Source organism: Euleptes europaea, chromosome 13 (genome assembly GCF_029931775.1).
Source record: "Euleptes europaea isolate rEulEur1 chromosome 13, rEulEur1.hap1, whole genome shotgun sequence".
In the NCBI taxonomy this organism is placed as follows: Eukaryota; Metazoa; Chordata; class Lepidosauria; order Squamata; family Sphaerodactylidae; genus Euleptes; species Euleptes europaea.
The window spans coordinates 30424241-30442901 of record NC_079324.1 but is presented as its reverse complement, the minus strand read 5'-3'; the positions used below and the strand labels follow the sequence as shown (position 1 = coordinate 30442901).

At 46.4% G+C, this 18661-nt stretch overlaps 1 protein-coding gene across 1 annotated transcript in view; it reads left to right on the top strand.

The window, feature by feature from the left end:
- Window positions 1-13069, top strand: part of GPR50 (G protein-coupled receptor 50) — a 31805-nt gene extending 18736 nt beyond the window's left edge. The window contains exon 2 of the mRNA XM_056859592.1: window positions 12197-13069. Within this exon, the coding sequence (XP_056715570.1) occupies window positions 12197-13068 (872 nt within the window). The 3' untranslated portion in view covers window position 13069. The remainder of the gene's footprint in view (window positions 1-12196) is intronic.
- The last annotated feature ends 5592 nt before the right edge of the window (window positions 13070-18661 follow it).

Genomic DNA, 18661 nt, shown 5'->3' with positions numbered 1-18661 from the left:
TCTTACTATGTTGGCACCTCAGTTGTGGAACGCCTTCCTTGCCACTATTCACTTGGCTTTTACCCAGGCCTTCTCTTAAGGCTTTTTCTCCATCTGGCCTTTTAAAACATTTTTTTCAATGGGCTCTCTTAAATTTTCTTTTTGCAGCCACAAAGTATTAACAATGCATTACAACTGATTCTGTGTTTCAGTGCTGTTTTATTGAATGTTTTAGTGGTGTCTGTGAAACACTCAACTATTTATGACCGTTATCACTATTTTAAGGCTCCTCTTGTCCTATGTGTAGGGTTGCCAGCCTCCAGGTACTAGCTGGTGATCTCCTGCTACTACAACTGATCTCCAACCGATAGAGATCACGTGGAGAAAATGGCCACTTTTCTGATCTAGTGCAGTCATTGGGTTCAGTTAATGGTCATCCACCTAAATCAGGGTCCCAGTCTTTACCTCTACTTCTTTATGCGGACGACACCGTCATTCTTTCTTTCACTAAAGTAGGCCTCCAACGATATCTAGATGCTTTTAATAATTATTGCCATTTTAATTTACTTTCTATTAACTCCTCCAAATCAAAAGTAGTGGTATTTTCCAAAAAATGGTCCTCATACAAATGGCACATTGGGAAGGATTCAATTGAACAAGTTAAAAGCTATAAGTATTTGGGAATTACTTATAACTATAATCTCAATTGGTCTATACATCGACAAAATACTATTAAAGCCACCAGGATTTCCTTAAGTCAACTCAAGCAGTTTTTCTACGCGAAGGGGAATCAGTGTGTTCCTGCAGTGATCAAAATCCTGAATTTGAAAATATTTCCCCAACTTCTGTTTGGAGTTCCCTTATGGCTTGGAACTCTTAATCAAGAAGTGGAGAACATCCAAGCCATATTTCTTAGACAAATATTGGGGATACCTAAATGTGTCTCATATTTCACAATTTGTCATGAAACTGGGCAAAACTTGATTGCCACCAAAGCCTGGATTCAAACAATAAGATATTGGCTCAAATTATATTTTCAAACTGAACCAGGTTCCCTTTTATATTTCTTGAAAAGTGAACTTCATTATTTCTCATGGGACATATTGATTAGATCTAGACTCTGCCAAATTGGAATTGATTTAGATAATCTTGCTCTGGCCAATGAATCTTACATCTTTAAAAGAATCAAGCAACGTCTCCTTGATGTAGAATTGCAGAATTTTAACCCAGCTCTTCCCCCCATCTGCTCTCCGGCGGCCCTAGGCCTTAATAATGGATCGGGTAAAATGGCTAGGTATCTAGATAACCTAGAGATACCTTCTCAATGCCGCGCTTTTCTATTAGCTAGGGTTAATGCGTTCCCATCTAGGATGCTCTTAGGCCGATACCTCCAGATCCCTAAGCATGAACGCCTATGTACATGCGGTTTACACTTGTTAGATACAATTGACCACATCCTTTTAGATTGCCCCTTCTATGTGACTCTGCGGGATAAACTGCTATCTACTTTGCTCCAGTACAAGACATACAGGAGTAATGAAGTGAAATGCAAATTTCTTTTGAGTGACCATGATCCTAAAATTACGGCTACCGTGGCTGAATTTCTTACAGGAGTTCTTAAAGAACAAGAAAAGTTTTATTAACCCGACTGTAACTTATATGTATAGCCCTTTGGAGGTATATTGTTGTTTTTTTCTATCTCTGTCTTTTGGTATGCCAATAAAGGTTAATGAAATGAAATGAATGAAAATGGCCACTTTGGCAATTGAACTCTATTGCTAGGGTTGCCAGGTCCCTCTTTGCTACCGGTGGGAGGTTTTTGGGGTGGAGCCTGAGGAGGGCGGGGTTTGGGGAGGGGAGGGACTTTAATGCCATAGAGTCCAATGGCCAAAGTGGCCATTTTCTCCAGGTGAACTGATCTCTATCGGCTGGAGATCAGTTGTAATAGCAGGAGGTATCCAGCTAGTATCTGGAGGTTGGCAACCCTATCTATGGCATTGAAGTCCCTCCCCTCCCCAAACCCCGCCCTCCTCAGGCTCCACCTCAAAAACCTCCCGCCAATGGCGAAGAGGGACCTGGCAACCCTACCTATATGTCATTCCAACACAGTAATATAGTATAGTGCAGGCCTAGTCAAGTTCTTCCAGTCTAAGCTGTTGTGGGGAAAGAAATCCGGGGTGTGACTACAGCAGGCTGGTCGTCTCGTGGCCCGTGGCACCTACCGTTCCGGTAGGTAGGGGAGCAAGGGAGGTGAGTTAAACGGATTCGCAGGGGATGCTCTGGATCAAAATTGTTAACCTGCCAGCTCTGAACTAAAAACCCCTTCCGACTCTCACCTGACTTCTGTGATTTCCTCTGGAGGTGCAGAACTGGTTCTTGCGGTCCTGTTGGGTTCAGACGGCACCCCACCCGAGACTGGGATCAGGGTGTCTGTGCATAACTCTCTCAACCAAAAAAGGTCATGGCACCAGAAAGAACTCAAAGGCACCCCGCTCCCAGTGATCCGAGCTGGGTGGGCCAGAAGGGTCCAACACCCCGTCTTCCCCCCCCTGGATCCGAGTCACGGCACCAAGGAAAGTTGCAGAAAACCGGGGTTCGTGGGGGGAGAGAGAGACCCAAGACCGTTGTCAAGAAAAACAGTTTTATTCACAGCTGCCCCTCAGTTACTCAAGCAAGCAAAACACTGAGCCCCGATTGTACTGGGGAACAGACATTTATCCCAAATCCATGCTCTGACGAGGCACATCAACATTCCATGCTTATCTGGTTGTTTTACACAGACTGGAGCCTAAGAGCGCAGCGGTTCTATCCAGTTCTTGTTATCGTTCACCATGACTTTCCATGACTTTTCTCCTACTACCTTAGCACACACATAGCAAGTTTGTATTGAAGCAGACATTTCCCCCCCTCTGTCACAAAGCTCATTGACTTCAACTGGACTCTAATCTGGTGAACTGGGTTTGTTCCCCCACTTCTCCACATGAAGCCTATATAGGTAGGGTTGCCAGCTGCAGGTTGAGAAATACCTGGAGATTTTGGGGGAGGAGCCTGAGGAGGGTGGGGTTTGGAGAGGGGAGGGATGTCGATGCCATAGAGTCCAACTGCTAAAGTGGCCATTTTCTCCAGGGGACCTGATCTCTGTCGCCTGGAGATCAGTGGTAATAGTGGGAGATTTCCAGCCACCACCTAGAGGTTGGCAACCCTATGCATGGGTGACCTTGCATAGTTCTCTCAAAACTATGACAGTTCTCTCAAAACTCTCTCACAGACACACCTTACCTCACAAGATGATTGTTGTGGTGAGGAGAAGGGAAGACAATTGTAAGCCACTTTGAGACTCCTTAATGGTAGAGAAAAGCAGGGTATAAAAACCAACACTTCTTTTTCTTCTATGTTAATATTCAATATATTACCACTGGTTATTTTAAAGTGATTTGATTGCATTATGCAAAATGTAACTTGGAAGCTGTCTGGAGAGTGAATATAACTGAAAGCTCAACATGCAGTGAAGAAGAAGAAGAAGATAAAGTCTTGTAGCATCTATGTAATTTTCTCATAAAAGTAATCTGTTGCCACTTTGCAGATGGGTTAAACACACTGTCCCTAGCAACCCTTCCTTGTTCTTCAAAATAGCTGCCTGGGGCTGCAGATTAGCATGTAGAACCCTCAGAAATCCAGAAACACGACTCTTTAGTGTCAAGTCTGGTTTGGCCCTTATTGTAATGTTTGCATGCTAAAAGCCTACTCTTGTCAAATGTACCATGAGATGCATCATCTGATTCTATCAGACGCCTTTTTGTTCTTTCTTGCGGCATCAAACTAACACAGCTACACTAGAATATGCAATGTAATCTTTGCAAGAGTTTTATAGAGTGGGCTGGTATTGTTATCCCCATAATATAGAAGGTTGGAGGAAGAGGGAGTGAGGCCAAAAGAAGAGCATCTTTCAAGCTCGCAGCTGCATTGTGATTTGAATTGTAGATTTCCTGGGATTTCGCTTACTACGCTGCTCCAACTCTTAATCAAGGTAGCCAAAATCTAATCAAAAATGCATCTGTAATGCAAAGGCCCCGTTAGAGCTGGCTTCCTTTGGAATCATTATTCTGAAGCCATTTATGTTTAAAGTTAATCAGTGGCAGTTCTGTAACTGCACATTTGAGTGGATGGATCCTCTTCCATTTTTCCCTGAGGGAAATATGTTTGCTGCTTCTCAAATACCCAGTGCTAAAGTAATAATGTCAACACTGTTTAGAACACATGAAGAGTGCTGGTGGGTCAGACCAGTGGTCTGTCTAGTTCGGCATTCTGTTTCACACAGCAGTCAACCAGCTGCCCTAGAGGGCCAATGGAGAGGGTATAGAGGCCTTCTCCTGTTGCAGTGTCCTTGCACTGGTATTCAGAGGCTTGCTGCCTCTGTATATAATTGATGTTCTCTTCAATTGCTGTGGCTAGTAACCATTCATGAACCTCTCCTCTATGGATCTGTCTAGTGATCTAGCCCCCTTTTAAAGCCCTCTATACTCACAGCCATGGTAAGCTGCAGTACTGCAGTCCAAGTTCTGCTCACAACCTGAGTTCGATCCCAATGGAAGTTGGTTTCAGGTAGCCCGCTCAAGGTTGACTCAGCCTTCCATCCTTCTGAGGTCAGTAAAACGAGTACCCAACTTGCTGGGGGTAAAGGGAAGATGACTGGGGAAGGCACTGGCAAACCACCCTGTAAAACAAAGTCTGCCTAGTAAACGTCGGGATGTGATGTCACCCCATGGCTCAGGAATGACCTGGTCCTTCGCACAGCAGACCTTTACTTTTTTTTTTATACTCATGGCCATGACTATATACTCTGGCTGTGAATTCCACGGTTAAGTCATTGTCTGCCCCATATGTTGTAATGGATTCTGACTAGGGTTGCCAACCTCCAGGTAGTAGCTGGAGATCTCCTCCTATTACAACTGATCTCCAGCTGACAGAGATCAGTTCCCCTGGAGAAAATGGCCGATTTGGCAATTGGACTCTATGGCATTGAAGTCCCTCCCCTCCTCAGTCCCCACCCTCCTCAGGCTGCATCCCCAAAACCTCCCACCAGTGGCGAAGAAGGACCTGGCAACCCTAATTCTGACACACATCCTGGAGCACAGTCTCATAAGGACCTGTCATATGCCAAATCAAACCATTGACACTGGCAGTGGCTCTCCAGGATTTCAGGCAAAGTCATGTCTTTTCCAGCACCTGCTACCTGAGATCTTTGGGACATGCCAGGGACCGAATCTGGGTCATTCTACATGTAAAACAGCTCCTCGCCTAATGTGTAGCCCACACTGCCTGTGGGTTTTTGTTCACAAGGGGCACTAGCGAAATGAGAGAATACCCCCCTCCTCATGGCAGTGAATTGCAAGGGGAACTGTGTATACTTGTCTTTAAATAGAGGCGCTTCTCTGGAGTTTCCAGGAACACGGGTTGAAAACAATTTTATGAGACCCTAAATCTGCCAGCAAAGTATATTTTGAGCACAATTCAACAGTTGTTGTAACATACACTGTTTCCTAGCTGATCCAAAGCATACATGTTGATAGTATATTGGCAAAGCTGTGGTTTCTGGGGCTCATGGCTTGTGTTTGGTGTTTAGTGGTATTTAGTCTTTTTTTTTTTCCAGATTAGACATTGGCTGGTATCAAAAGGGGGGAAAAGTTTGTTCCATTGTTTTGAGACTCCAAGCTGACAGTTCCAAAGTGATGCTCGCCATATCTGCTCCAACTGGTGCATCATCTTGCTCAATTGAGTTTGTCCTTTTCATAACAATCACAAATCAAATGAAACCTCGGGGGGGCGGACTACAAGCTGGATTCAACCAGCTTTTCTGCTAGTGTAAAAGGAAGGCCCGTGGAACAGAGTGGTAAGCTGCAGTTCTGCAGTCCAAGCTCTGCTCACGACCTGAGTTCGATCCCAACGGAAGTTGGTTTCAGGTAGCAGGCTCAAGGTTGACTCATCCTTCCATCTTTCCGAGGTTGGTAAAATGAGTACCCAGCTTGCTGGGGTAAAGGGAAGATGACGGGGGAAGGCACTGGCAAACCACCCTGTAAAACAAAGTCTGCCTAGTAAACGTCGGGATGTGACGTCACCGCATGGGTCAGGAATGACCCGGTGCTTGCACAGGGGGCCTTTACCAAAAGGAAGGCAAAGTCATCTTTGACCACCCAAAGAGTCTATGTCAGAGGGGTCAAACATATGGCCCAGGGGGCAGATTCACCCCCTTGAGAGCTCTTATCCAGCTTGCAAGACAGCCACTCTCCCCTTGTCCTGATCTGGGCTGTTGAGCCCGCTGTGGGCTTGCCAGCTGAGGCAGCCATCCCCCCCATCCCGATCTGGGCTGGCAAGGCATGGCCCAGCCCGACCAAGTGACATTTATGTCATATCTGGCCCTCGTAACAATTGAGTTCAACACCCCTGGTCTATCATGGGACCTGAATGTTCAAAAGCCACGTGAGACAGGGGCTGTAGTATGGTGGGAACTTGGACAAGTTTGAGAGAAAAAGTTGGCTGGATCTTACCCTTTGTGTTCAGGTTGTTCCAGATTGCTCAAGTAGAAATTGTTGAAAACATTATTCTGTTGATGTGAGCAGAAGAGCCATATTCAAATGAAAGAAATTCCTTAGCAACAATAGTAAGAGAAGGCTCGCTTGCTGACACAGTCGTATAGCTCTACTTCATTCAGTGTGCAGTAATGTGAGTAGAACCTCTCTGTGTTTCATTGTAAACAGAAATAAAGCCCCTGAACAGAACAGAAAGGCAGCTGGGAATGTTTGATCAACTGTTCAGAGCAGCTGGATTTAATTGTACCTTTTTTGTGTGCAAAAATGCATTAAGCCAGGACTTAAGGCAGAGGAAGTCAGCAGGAGCTTCTCAACCAATCTTGTTGATCGAAAGGAAGCTTGAAGGAGACAAACAGTGTTCTGTGTGTGTGTGTGTGCGTGTGTTTGCGCAGTGTACCACTTTCCTCATAAGCTGCAGCTTCCTTTTTTGTGGCAGCATGATCTTTGGCACAGCTCCTGCAGTAAGGAAAATCAAAGAAGGGGCTTACTTTGCATGATTGCCCAGATAATCCCTAAAAGGATTCCATTCCTGAAGGCATGTTCCCAAGCCCATCTTCTTATGTGAGCTCATAGACAAGGCACTTCAGCCCTCCCAGGGTTGATGTAAATAATTGCTGAGCTGATGCAGTAATCTAGATTCTCCCCTGGTGAAGAGAAACTTTTGCCGATAACCAGCACCTCACCAGACAGGATAACCCCGTCTTACTGGACTGCTGGTTCAGAAGGCCGTCACTGCTTTTCATCAGCAGAATTATACTGGTGGCTGCACTCTGACATCTCAGTAAGCATGATCCTCTCTTGCTGCTGATATAAAAAAAAACTCTCCAAAAGGCAGCAGAATGACCCCAAATACTTAATCTGGCTCTTCTTGTCTACGCACGCTCTTCTGCCCTAATGGCTATGGTTGCCAACCTCCAGATACTAGCTGGAGATCTCCCGCTATTACAACTGATCTCCAGCCGATAGAGATCAGTTCACCTGGAGAAAACGGCCACTTTGGCAATTGGACTCTATGGCATTGAACTCCCTCCCCTCCCCAAACCCCGCCCTCCTCAGGCTCTGCCCCAAAAACCTCCCGCCGGTGGTGAAGAAGGACCTGGCAACCCTACTAATGGCCCAACATCACAGGTTGATGATGCTCCCCCATTGGCTCCTTGTTCTGCTGTGGAGATAGTGGAGTAAAAAAGCAGAAATGCCAGGAACTGCCATTACCTCCCCTTCAGAGGTATGCCTGCCTGAGAACATCCAAATAGGGGTGTACATTTTTTAAAAGTAGTATTTGGGGGGTATACTGGAGCCGGAAAATATCATGTGGTGCCACGAGTGATCAAATGACTCCCAGCCCCCAGCATGGGCCTTTCCCCTCGCAAGGGGCCAGCAGCATACCCTGGACATGCATGCAAGGCTTGCCAAACAGCCTTTAAAAGGGCTGAGGAGGAAGAGCCTGGCTTTTCTCTAGGGCTGTCAATTCGGTTCGGCCCGAACTGAAAATCAGCCGAATTTCCCTTGATTCGGCGGTTTTTAGTTCGGACGGATCCGAACTCAAAACTGGCGGGCAACCGGGGGGGCCCGAATTCAGCGAGTTCGGGAGTTCGGCGAATAAATTCGGCCAATTCGGCCGTCAGTAAGCAGCATAACCGTCAGTAAGCAGCATTCTCCTCCCCCGGCCAATCGGTGGCCAAGCTGGGTCTTCTTCTGGCCAATCAGTCAGGATTGAGTGCTGGAGGAATCAGCTGATGTGCGGCCGGCCGGGGAAAGAGAGAGAGAGAGGGAAATCCTCATGTGTGTGTGAGGGGGTGCTTGTGCACATTCGCTCCTTTCCGTGGCTGCAGGGGGCGCATTTTTTGGGGTACCGACCCCAAACTTTCAGGGGATATTCAGACAGGTTTTTTTAAGAGACCACCCAAGTTTTGTAAACATTGGGTCAGGGGGTCCCGAGATATGGGCTCCCCCCCTTTTTTCTTTCCATGGCTGCAGAGGGCGCATTTTTGGGTGTGCCGACCCCAAACTTTCAGCGGAGCATCAGACTAGGCTTCTTAAGATACCCCCCAAGTTTTGTAAACATTGGGTCAGGGCCCCCCGAGATATGGGCTCCACCCCTTTTTCCTCTCCCCCCTTTTCCATTTTCGTGGCTGCAGGGGGCGCTTTTTTGGGGGTTCAGCCCCCAAACTTTTGTCATAGCTTCAGAGAATCCCTCTTAAGAGACCACCCAAGTTTTGTAAAGATGGGTTCAGTGGGGGCTGAAATATTGGCTCCCCCCCCCTTTTCTCTTTCCATGGCTGCAGGGGGCGCATTTTTGGGTGTGCCGATCCCAGACTTTCGGCGGAGCTTCAGTCAAGGCTTTTTAAGAGACCACCCAAGTTTTGTAAACATTGGGTCAGGGCCCCCCGAGATATGGGCTTTCCCCTTTCCCCTATTGGGATGAATGGATCACCCTCGAGAGATGCATACATATGGATCTTATATTGGATACAAATGGAATCATATTGGATTACCCAGCCTCCCAGCCCCTCCTGCTGGAACAGAAGACAGCCACAGTAAGACCCCTTTGGGGGCTTTAATCTATATTTTTTCTTTTCTGTGTGTGTGGGGGGGGGAAAGCAGAGTCTGTGTGTGTGTGTGGGGAGGGAGCAGTTTCTGTGGGTGGGGGGGGAAGCCAAAGGGGGCTTTTGCCGGTTCTGCCTGGGGTGTGTGTTCCCCCTCCAGTCTCTCTCTCCCTGGTTTGAGGGGGGGCTTCATTTTTATTCTTCAGGTTTTTCCTCATTCATAAGATCAGTTAGGTTATTGATGCTTGCTCAAAACTGGTTTTCAAATGGTGACTTAAAGAATGCATCTGCCTGGTCCCAAGTCCAATGCAAAAGGAGACATTCCACCCCCTCCTGCTCATTATGCATAGCTAGCTGCCTCTGTCCCTTTCCATGGTATGCAAACTCCCAGGTGTCAGGTGTTGCTATGCACTGTTGCAAAGGTTTTGCATTGCGTGCTTGTGTTGCTTTGCAGTTGTATTGTTTTGCAAAATTCTTCACACCTGCCCCGCCCTTTGCATATTTGCAAAGGGGTTGCTGTGCAGTTGTGTTGCTTTGCAAAGTTCTTAGCACCTGCCCCGCCCTTGCTCTCATCAGCTGTTTGTGGGGCCGGGAGCTTTGTGCGTGGGCGGCAAGCTCTGCGGAGAGATCCACATTAAGGGTGGGGGGGACCCCTTTCAGGGCCCATATCTCAGCCCCCCCTGACCCAATCTTTACAAAACTTGGGGAGTCTTTCAATATACGTCCTTTGAAGCTCTGCTGAAAGTTTGGGACCTCTAAGCCCAAAAATGCCCCCCCCCAGAGCCGCGGAAAGGCGCGGTTGTGTTTTTAATGGCTTTATTCGGCCGAATTTTTTTCCCGAACTTTGAATTCCCGCCGAATTGAACGGATCCGAAGTGGGGGAGTTCGGACTTCGGCACGTACCAAACCCACAAGGGCCAAATTCGGCCGAATCCGAACTGTACCGAATTTTTTTTTTTTTTACAGCCCTACTTTTCTCCTCAGGCAGTGCTGGAAAGAACTGGGAGAGAGAAGAGTGGCAGAACAACTTGCCAACTGCCTGGAGGGGGAGAAATAACCTGTACCTTTAACAGAAGTTTTCTGAGATGTTATTTACCATGTGATGTTATTTACCTCCGTGCTATGAAAAGCTTCAGCATCCCGTTTCCACATATTAAGCCTCTATTAAAGGGATGGGACATATTTTTTTTCTCCTAGTTGATGGCAACCCTCGCAGGAAGATGCAGAAGAACCTGTTCCCTTCTCAGTTCTGAGGCCTTGTGGGTTCCTGCTGGGACCTACTGAGACTGGGCTCACAGGTGGACTGAGGACAGTAACAAAAAGGTGCAGCTATTTCAAAGTTCAGATAGCAATTAGCAAAACATTGGTATATTTTGTCTTAATTTAGAAGTAATTTGAGGACTCTAGCCACTGTTAACTGTTGCCATCAAACTTATCTCATTTTTTATTATTTTGCCATCAAACTTATCTCATTTTTTATTATTTTGCTCTGGGGTGCATTGATCATATAAGGAATACTGTTGTGGACTTCTTAAGTCTTTTGGGGAGCATGTCAGAAAGGAGAGGGGAACAGGATTCCACAGACTTAATGAACAGGTATCCAGAGTCTGCATGACAGTATGCTGGGGAGTGGGGAACTCAGCATAAAGACTCAGCAGCAGCTAAAATATAAATCATGTTGGGGGGGAATTCTTGGCTTATAAAATAATAGTAGCCATAAAGTTTTATCAGGGAGTTTTGAAAAGTGGCCATAATTTGCTTTAGCGAAACAGACCAAGCAAAACTAAATGTGGATTTAGTGGCATTGGCACTACCCCGCTGCGGTGCGATCACATTAAAGAAAGCTAAAGGCAAGAAACAGCAGGAGATGCCAAAGAGGGTTTGATTTAGAGAAACGGCACCTTCATTTCATCTCCTAAAGCTCACTGCACAGAACTGGAAAATAAGATTAGCCAAGATTTAAAGGGCGAACAGGTGTCCAGCATGGGACAGATAGACCTTGTTTGGAAGAGGAGTTCAAAAGATTCCCTCTGAATTTACAACTCCGTGGTTTGTCTCTAGGACTGAGCAACAGCTTAGGTAAAACTTTTTCTCTTTTATATGTTGAGTTTTCCAACGGTTTTTAGAACGGCAAATAGGTACTGGTATTATCGGTGTATCCCACATTTCTAAGGATGGCATTAGTTGGTTATTTCTATATTCCCGTCTCAAGAACCCTGTGAAGTTTGGTTGGGCAGAAAGAAACATGCAGGATAATAAGATTATTCAGACTGAAGGAATATAATCTTGGATGATAGTGTTTTGAAATGCTCCCAGTTAAAATTCCCTGACAAAGAGAACACCAGCAAGTAAAGAGAGGTAGAAGAACTTTCTTCCTGCTCTGCTGATTTTCTGTTTGCTGGGAGATTCTCTTGCATGTGTGAACTAGGCCAGCGATTGGTCCAGTGGTTACTTAGTTGAGCTTCATGGTTGCACTGGAAACATAACCCAAGGAATCTTCCCCAGTTAGGGTTGCCAGCTCCGGGTTGGGAAATACCTGGAGATTTTGGGGATGGAGCCTGAGGAGGGTGGGTTTTGGAGAGAGGAGGGATTTCAATGCCATAGAGCCCAATTGTCAAAGCAGCTATTTTCTCCAGGAGAACTGATCTCTGTTTCCTGGAGATCAGTTGTAATAGCAGGAGATTTCCAGCCACCACCTGGAGGTTGGCAACCATACTCCCATCTTAAATCTCTGTTGAGGATTGCACTGTAAGTCTATTAAATGTTCAAAGAGTTGCAAGCGATGACTAACAGCCCCTGTTGGAGATGTGCATCCCCAACTTGATCAAACGATGTATCCAGTCAGCTCATTGAATGAGCATTATGATATGGACACTGACGCATGTTGGTGTACATGGAAGCTTGCTTCTGTGCAGGAAATGCTATTGGTGGATCAGGATGAATGTATTCATTGTATTTTGTTCCTAGTTTTACCCTAGATGGTTGGCGTTTATCCCTAGGGTCCCCCCCCCTTTCTGGGTTGTGATAATTTACTACATAATTAGATCTGCCAATTTCTTAACAGTTTTTTTTCCCCATGCATAGGCAATCTCTTTGTTGTCAGCTTGTCCGTGGCAGACCTCGTGGTGGCAATATACCCCTACCCTCTCATCTTAAGTGCCATCTTCCACAATGAATGGACAATGGGTGACATTCACTGCCAGATCAGTGGCTTCCTTATGGGCGTGAGCGTGATTGGTTCCATTTTCAACATCACGGCCATAGCAATCAACAGGTACTGCTATATTTGCCACAGCCTCTGGTATGACAAACTGTTTAATCGGAAGAACACCTACTGCTACCTTTGCCTGACGTGGCTGCTCACCTTGGTGGCGATTGTGCCAAACTTCTTTGTGGGCTCCCTGCAGTACGATCATCGGATTTATTCCTGCACTTTTGTTCAGACTGTCAGCATGTCGTACACTATCACGGTGGTGGCCGTTCACTTCATCATCCCTTTATCCATAGTCACTTTTTGCTACCTCCGAATATGGATTTTGGTGATCCAAGTCAAACGCCGGGTGAGGCAGGACTCCAAGCAGAGGCAAAGATCAGCAGACGTCCGGAATTTCTTGACCATGTTTGTGGTGTTTGTCCTCTTTGCAGTTTGCTGGGGGCCATTGAACTTCATCGGCCTGGCTGTCTCCATTAACCCTTCCAAAATAGTACCGCAGATTCCAGATTGGCTTTTCGTAGTGAGCTACTTTATGGCTTACTTTAACAGCTGCCTCAATGCCGTGATATACGGCCTTCTCAACCAGAACTTCCGGAACGAGTACAAAAGAATCCTGATTGCTTTGTGGACTCCCCGTCTGTTGTTTGTTGATTGGTCGAAAGGTGGGACAGAGGGAGTGAAAAGCAAACCGTCTCCGGTCGTGACAAACAACAACAATGATCAGGTTGAAATCGACTTGTGAAGAAAAGGACAACTATTTTATGTTAGTTATGCTGGTGTATACTGTGTAAAACATTTTCTTCTTACTATACTCCAGGGCCTAATGTTGCCGGTCCTTCCTCATACAAATAATTCTCCCCTTTTCTCTTTTCAAAACGGTGGCCTATAGGCTATGGTTTATGGAAACTGCTTTGTGGTTTATTAAGGATGATGGCCGAGTATGTGAGGTGGGAAGTCCCTGGATCCAATCTTAGTTCAGCTACCAACGTAGCTAAGGTTGGATCCAGATGAAATTTTCCAGTAATGGAAGTAGAGGTGTTTATTTGTGCCCATTTCCCCTTTCTGCTGCAGATTTGCCTGTCCCCAGGAACATCATTTCATGTAGATCAGTGAGCTGCAGTGGTGCAATCGTGGGTGGGGAGTTCGGTTCTGCTGGTGAAAGTGCCTTCCATTAGAGGAAAATTTAAGGGGTTACCACATTATGTATTCTCAGCGATGTATTAAGAGTTTGAAAATGTTATAAAAAATACTGTTCGCACTTTCGATGTATTCCCTGTGATGTATTAAGAGTTTGAAACTGTTATAAAAATACTGTTCGGACTTTGTTTGGCCCCTTTAGCTGTAAAGACGTCTTCCAACCATTTTTTAGCCGTGGCATCCAAAAACCCTTTTAAAGCGATGTTTTTTATAACATTTCCAAACTCTTGATACATCGTTGGGAATACCTAGTGCAGTAACCCCCAATGTCTTGATTCAATCCTTCTTCTAAGTCCATCAAAGTCAATGGGTTTAGAAGGGCATAGCTCTGTTTTGAATAGTACTGAGTCATTTTAGGCAAGCTGCTCTCCTCTCAGCTCCCAATCCGCTGAAGACATGGCTTTGAATTAGGATTCGCAAGATGGCGCTCGCCAAACTTATTTTTGGGATGCTGTTCTCCATAACATGCCTGGGGGATTTTGAATGCATTCCTCATACACGTGCTTTTTGCCCTCTATAATGGGAGCAATTTCAGGAACAGTATATGCAACTCTGGACTGTACATAAAGAAACCTGGTTGACAAAGACAATATTGCCCTCTTTGTTTCATTCAGCCATCAGTTTAAAATAAAATAAAACCTCTCTTTTTCAGCATTACTTTGCTGAGATGTGCCAACTGTACTCCGCATGACAAATGTCATTCTGTGTCAGGCAATTATCAGTATTAGCCAGCATTTATGCCCCTTCCCATGTTGTCTTTCCCCACTAATGTGAGGCTGGCCCAAACTGATAGGCAGAGCATCTGCCTATTTCAGCAGAATTGCAGGAGTGACCACCTAATGGGACAGAACTTGAGGAAGGAGCTGAACTCTCCAGGATCAGAGGAGCATGCCTATTATCTTGGGTGCTGTGGAACACAGGCAGGATGGTGCTGCTGCAGTCGTCTTGTTTGGGGGCTTCCTAGAGGCACCTGGTTGGCCACTGTGTGAGCAGACTGCTGGACTTGATGGGCCTTGGTCTGATCCAGCAGGGCTTTTCTTATGTTCTTAACTATCCTGTCTGCCCAACCCAGATCCTTGGAACTGTGGGTCTGTGGCAGGAGGTTGTTATGCCTTCCCCCTTCCTGACTGCAAATTCTTTTTCCCCTGCTTTGTACAAATGTGTGGAGCAGAGAGAGGGTGTTAACAATGACTGAAAAACCCTCCAGGATGAATAGTATGACTGCAGGATATACAATTGCATACATGCGAAATTGATGTTTACTGAAGTCAGGGAAATAGCTTGAATGGCCCTGCCCTGTCTCAGCATGTTTTGCCGACTACATGAGTAATGCCCTAGCCCTTGGGGGCTGCGTGACTGGCATGGCATACTAAACACACTGCAAAAGAATCAAGCGAATGGCCTTTGCGCCTGTCGGTACAGCAGTGACTTCAGAGGCCATAGGAACTGTACGTATAAAGGAGGCCAAAGTGCCATGTCACAGGTACAAACCAGAATACTCGACCCAGTTTAGGGATGGGAGGGGAGCAGTTTTCACCCATGATTGAGTGTTTGGATTCTTGCTTTGCTCTGTGCATGCCAGAAGCTGGGCTTTCGCATGGTTACATAACATGGGCAAATGTTTTCTCCTAGCTGGTTGGTCCTCTGTTTATAAGAAGTTTGTGACTTTAAAAAAGATGCATATGTCTAAATTCTGCAAATATCTTTGCATCCCTCAGCTGCATGGCTTACCCTGTTTTATAGAATGTGCTGCATGAGAATGTTTTGCTTTGGGAACCTCCTTAGAAGCAGATGCAAACTCTGGCTGGAATTACACTTAAAGGTCCTTTATGCATGGGTACTTGGATTCACATTTGCCCCTGGAATGACTTGGTTGTTCCTTGGAGTTATGCATCAGTTTTCCATCCCTCAGAGATGACATCGCGCTCAGCCCTCGCAAATCCTGGATCTTCCTGATGCTGTTAAATCCCGATTCTTCAATGTCTCCTGAGATCAGCCCAAATCAAATCGTCCTCCTCTCCATGCATGGGACAGGGGAGCTGGGGGTTGGGGGAGACAACGACTTTTGTTTTACAGTAAGCGCTACAGCCAATTACAAATCAGCATTTCAAGGGGCGGGGACTCAAATGCTTCCTGACTTTTCATCTCCCAGTCGGAGTTCTTTCTGAGTAGATGTGTCACGTAAAAATGGGTTTTAAAATGACGTTGGGTTCCCCCTCCCATTCCGTTCCTTTAAAAGAGCTCCTTTTTGTGAAATGCTTTTTAACATAGCACTTCAGTTTACGTGGGTGGGGGGAGAGGGGAACTGGACATTTTTCTCACAGTAAGCACTATAGCCAATTACTAAACAGCATTTTCAAGGGGTGGGGACTCACGCTTCCTGCCTTGAACACAGTGATTGTGCTGATGCATAGCATTTTTAGCATTCGCAACAGAAAAGTGTGGGACGAGCGAGTATCAAGCCCCGGATAAAACTCCCATGCATAAACGACCTAAGTGTCATTCTGAGATTGTCTCTCCCCACCCCAATTCCCACCAGGAATTTCTTTTATGGTGCACAATGTCTGCAGATGGACTCAGATGGAGCAGATGACCACTGGGGAAGCAATGTTACTTAGCAATTTTCTTTTTGCCAGCATTTTGTCAAGTCAAAATCATTGCCCAAGCTGTTTTTCTTACCCAAAGCTAAGAGACAGAGATCGATAAATCTCTTCTCCTGCAGGTGGGAAAGCAATTTCAGTGGGATGCTTTAAAGTGGACTGGCAAGGAAAGGGTAAATCCCTTCTGCTGGCCCCCTGGTCACTCTGAGGTCACCTGCAGAAAGACCAGAAAGCAGGAGGGGGACAGTAAATGGTGATTTAGCAATTTTATGCCTTCCTTTTACAAGATAGTCTTTAGAAGTAAACCGTTTCCATCTGCAATTGGAGATGTGTAGGGCTGTCAAAAAAAAAATTCGGTACAGTTCGGATTCGGCCGAATTTGGCCCTTGTGGGTTCGGTACGTGCCGAAGTCCGAACTCCCCCACTTCGGATCCGTTCAATTCGGCGGGAATTCAAAGTTCGGAAACAAATTCTGCCGAATAAAGCCATTAAAAACACAACCGCGCCTTTCCGCGGCTCTGGGGGGGCATTTTTGGGCTTAGAGGTCCCAAACTTTTGGCAGAGCTTCAAAGGACGTTTATTGAAAGACTCCCCAAGTTTTGTAAAGATTGGGTCAGGGGGGGCTGAGATATGGGCCCTGAAAGGGGTCCCCCCCACCCTTAATGTGCATCTCTCAGCAGAGCTTGCCGTCCATGCACAAAGCTCCCAGCCCCGACAACAGCGGAGATATTAGCAAAACAACTGCAAACACAACCTTGTTAAACAACACCTTTGCAACACACAACTGAAACCTCCCCCCTCAAACCAGGGAGCGAGAGACTTGAGGGGGAACACACACCCAGGCAGAACCGACGAAAGCCCCCTTTGGCTTCCCCCCCACCCACAGAAACTGCTCCCTCCCCACACACACACAGACTCTGCTTTTCCCCACACACACATACACAGGAGAAAAATTATAGATTAAAGCCCCCAAAGGGGTCTTACTGTGGCTGTCTTCTGTTCCATCAAGAGGGGCTGTAATCCAAGATGATTCCAATTAGGCACGGAACGTTTTGCTCTGGAGAGGAGATGCACACAGGATCGGCTGCTCCATTCATCCCAATAGGGAAAAGGGGAAAGGGGAAAGCCCATATCTCGGGACCCCCTGACCCAATGTTCACAAAACTTGGGGGGGTATCTTAAGAACACTGGTCTGAAACTCCGCTCAAAGTTTGGGATCTGCACCCCCAAAAATGCGCCCCCTGCAGCCATGGAAAGAGAAAAGGGGGGAGGCGATATTTCTGCCCCCACTGAACCCATCTTTACAAAACTTGGGTAGTATCTTAAGAATAATTCACTGAAGCTATGCTAAAAGTTTGGGGGCTATATCCCAAAAAAAGCGCCCCCTGCAGCCACATAAATGGAAAAGGGGGGAGGGAAAAGGGGGAAAGCCCATATCTCGAGACCCCCTGACCCAATGTTTACAAAACTTGGGGGGTATCTTAAGAACACTGGTCTGAAACTCCGCTCAAAGTTTGGGATCTGCACCCCAAAAAATGCGCCCCCTGCAGCCATGGAAAAAAAGGGGGGAGCCCATATCTCGGGACCCCCTGACCCAATGTTTACAAAACTTGGGGGATACCTTAAGAAGCTTCATCTGAAGTTCCAGTGAAAGTTTTGTGTCTGTACCCCAAAAAATGCGCCCCCTGCAGCCACAGAAAGGAGCGAATGTGCACAAGCACCCCACACACACACACGAGGATTTTGCTCTCTCTCTCTCTCTCCCTGGCCGGGCCGCACATCAGCTGATTCCTCCAGTACTCAATCCTGACTGATTGGCCAGAAGAAGACCCAGCTTGGCCACCGGGGAGGAGAATGCTGCTTACTGACGGTTATGCTGCTTACTGACGGCCGAATTTGCCGAAGTTATTCGCGAACTCCCGAACTCGCTGAATTCGCCCCCCCCCCCCGGTTGCCCGCTAGTTTTGAGTTTGGATCCGTCCGAACAGAAAAGCACCGAATCAGGGGAAATTCGGTTGATTTTCAGTTCGGGCCGAACCGAATTGACAGCCCTAGAGATGTGCACATATGCCAAAAAGTGTTATAATGCAGGGGGGAAGTTTTTTTCTTCATTAAAAAAGTACAGCTGTTTGGTATTTGCTTCTAATTCTTAAAACCCAAAAACATAAACGCCCCATCAGACAATAAAAATGACTACGATTTGCCGGTAGCTGTATCTTTTGCTGCAAGATAGTTCATTCTAGTTCTCAGATGTTGTTGTTCCCCCCAGATTCAGCTGCTCACAGGCAGTTAAAGCTCACGGTTACCAGACTGCAGAGAGCTGTCCTGCGCCAGTCCTCTCAAAGCATCAGGAAATGGAGCAGCTACTCTTTCTTCTGGCAGTTTCATCCTTGACACTCTCACTCCTTCCTCGCCACCTGTACCGGCGGGCACTCAGAGTTCTGGTTGTTACAACAGGTAGTAGGGAAGGAACATTCAACCTGAGTAATGGGCAGGAGAATCCCTCTCACATTGCTTGGGGGGGTGTTTAAAGTTATT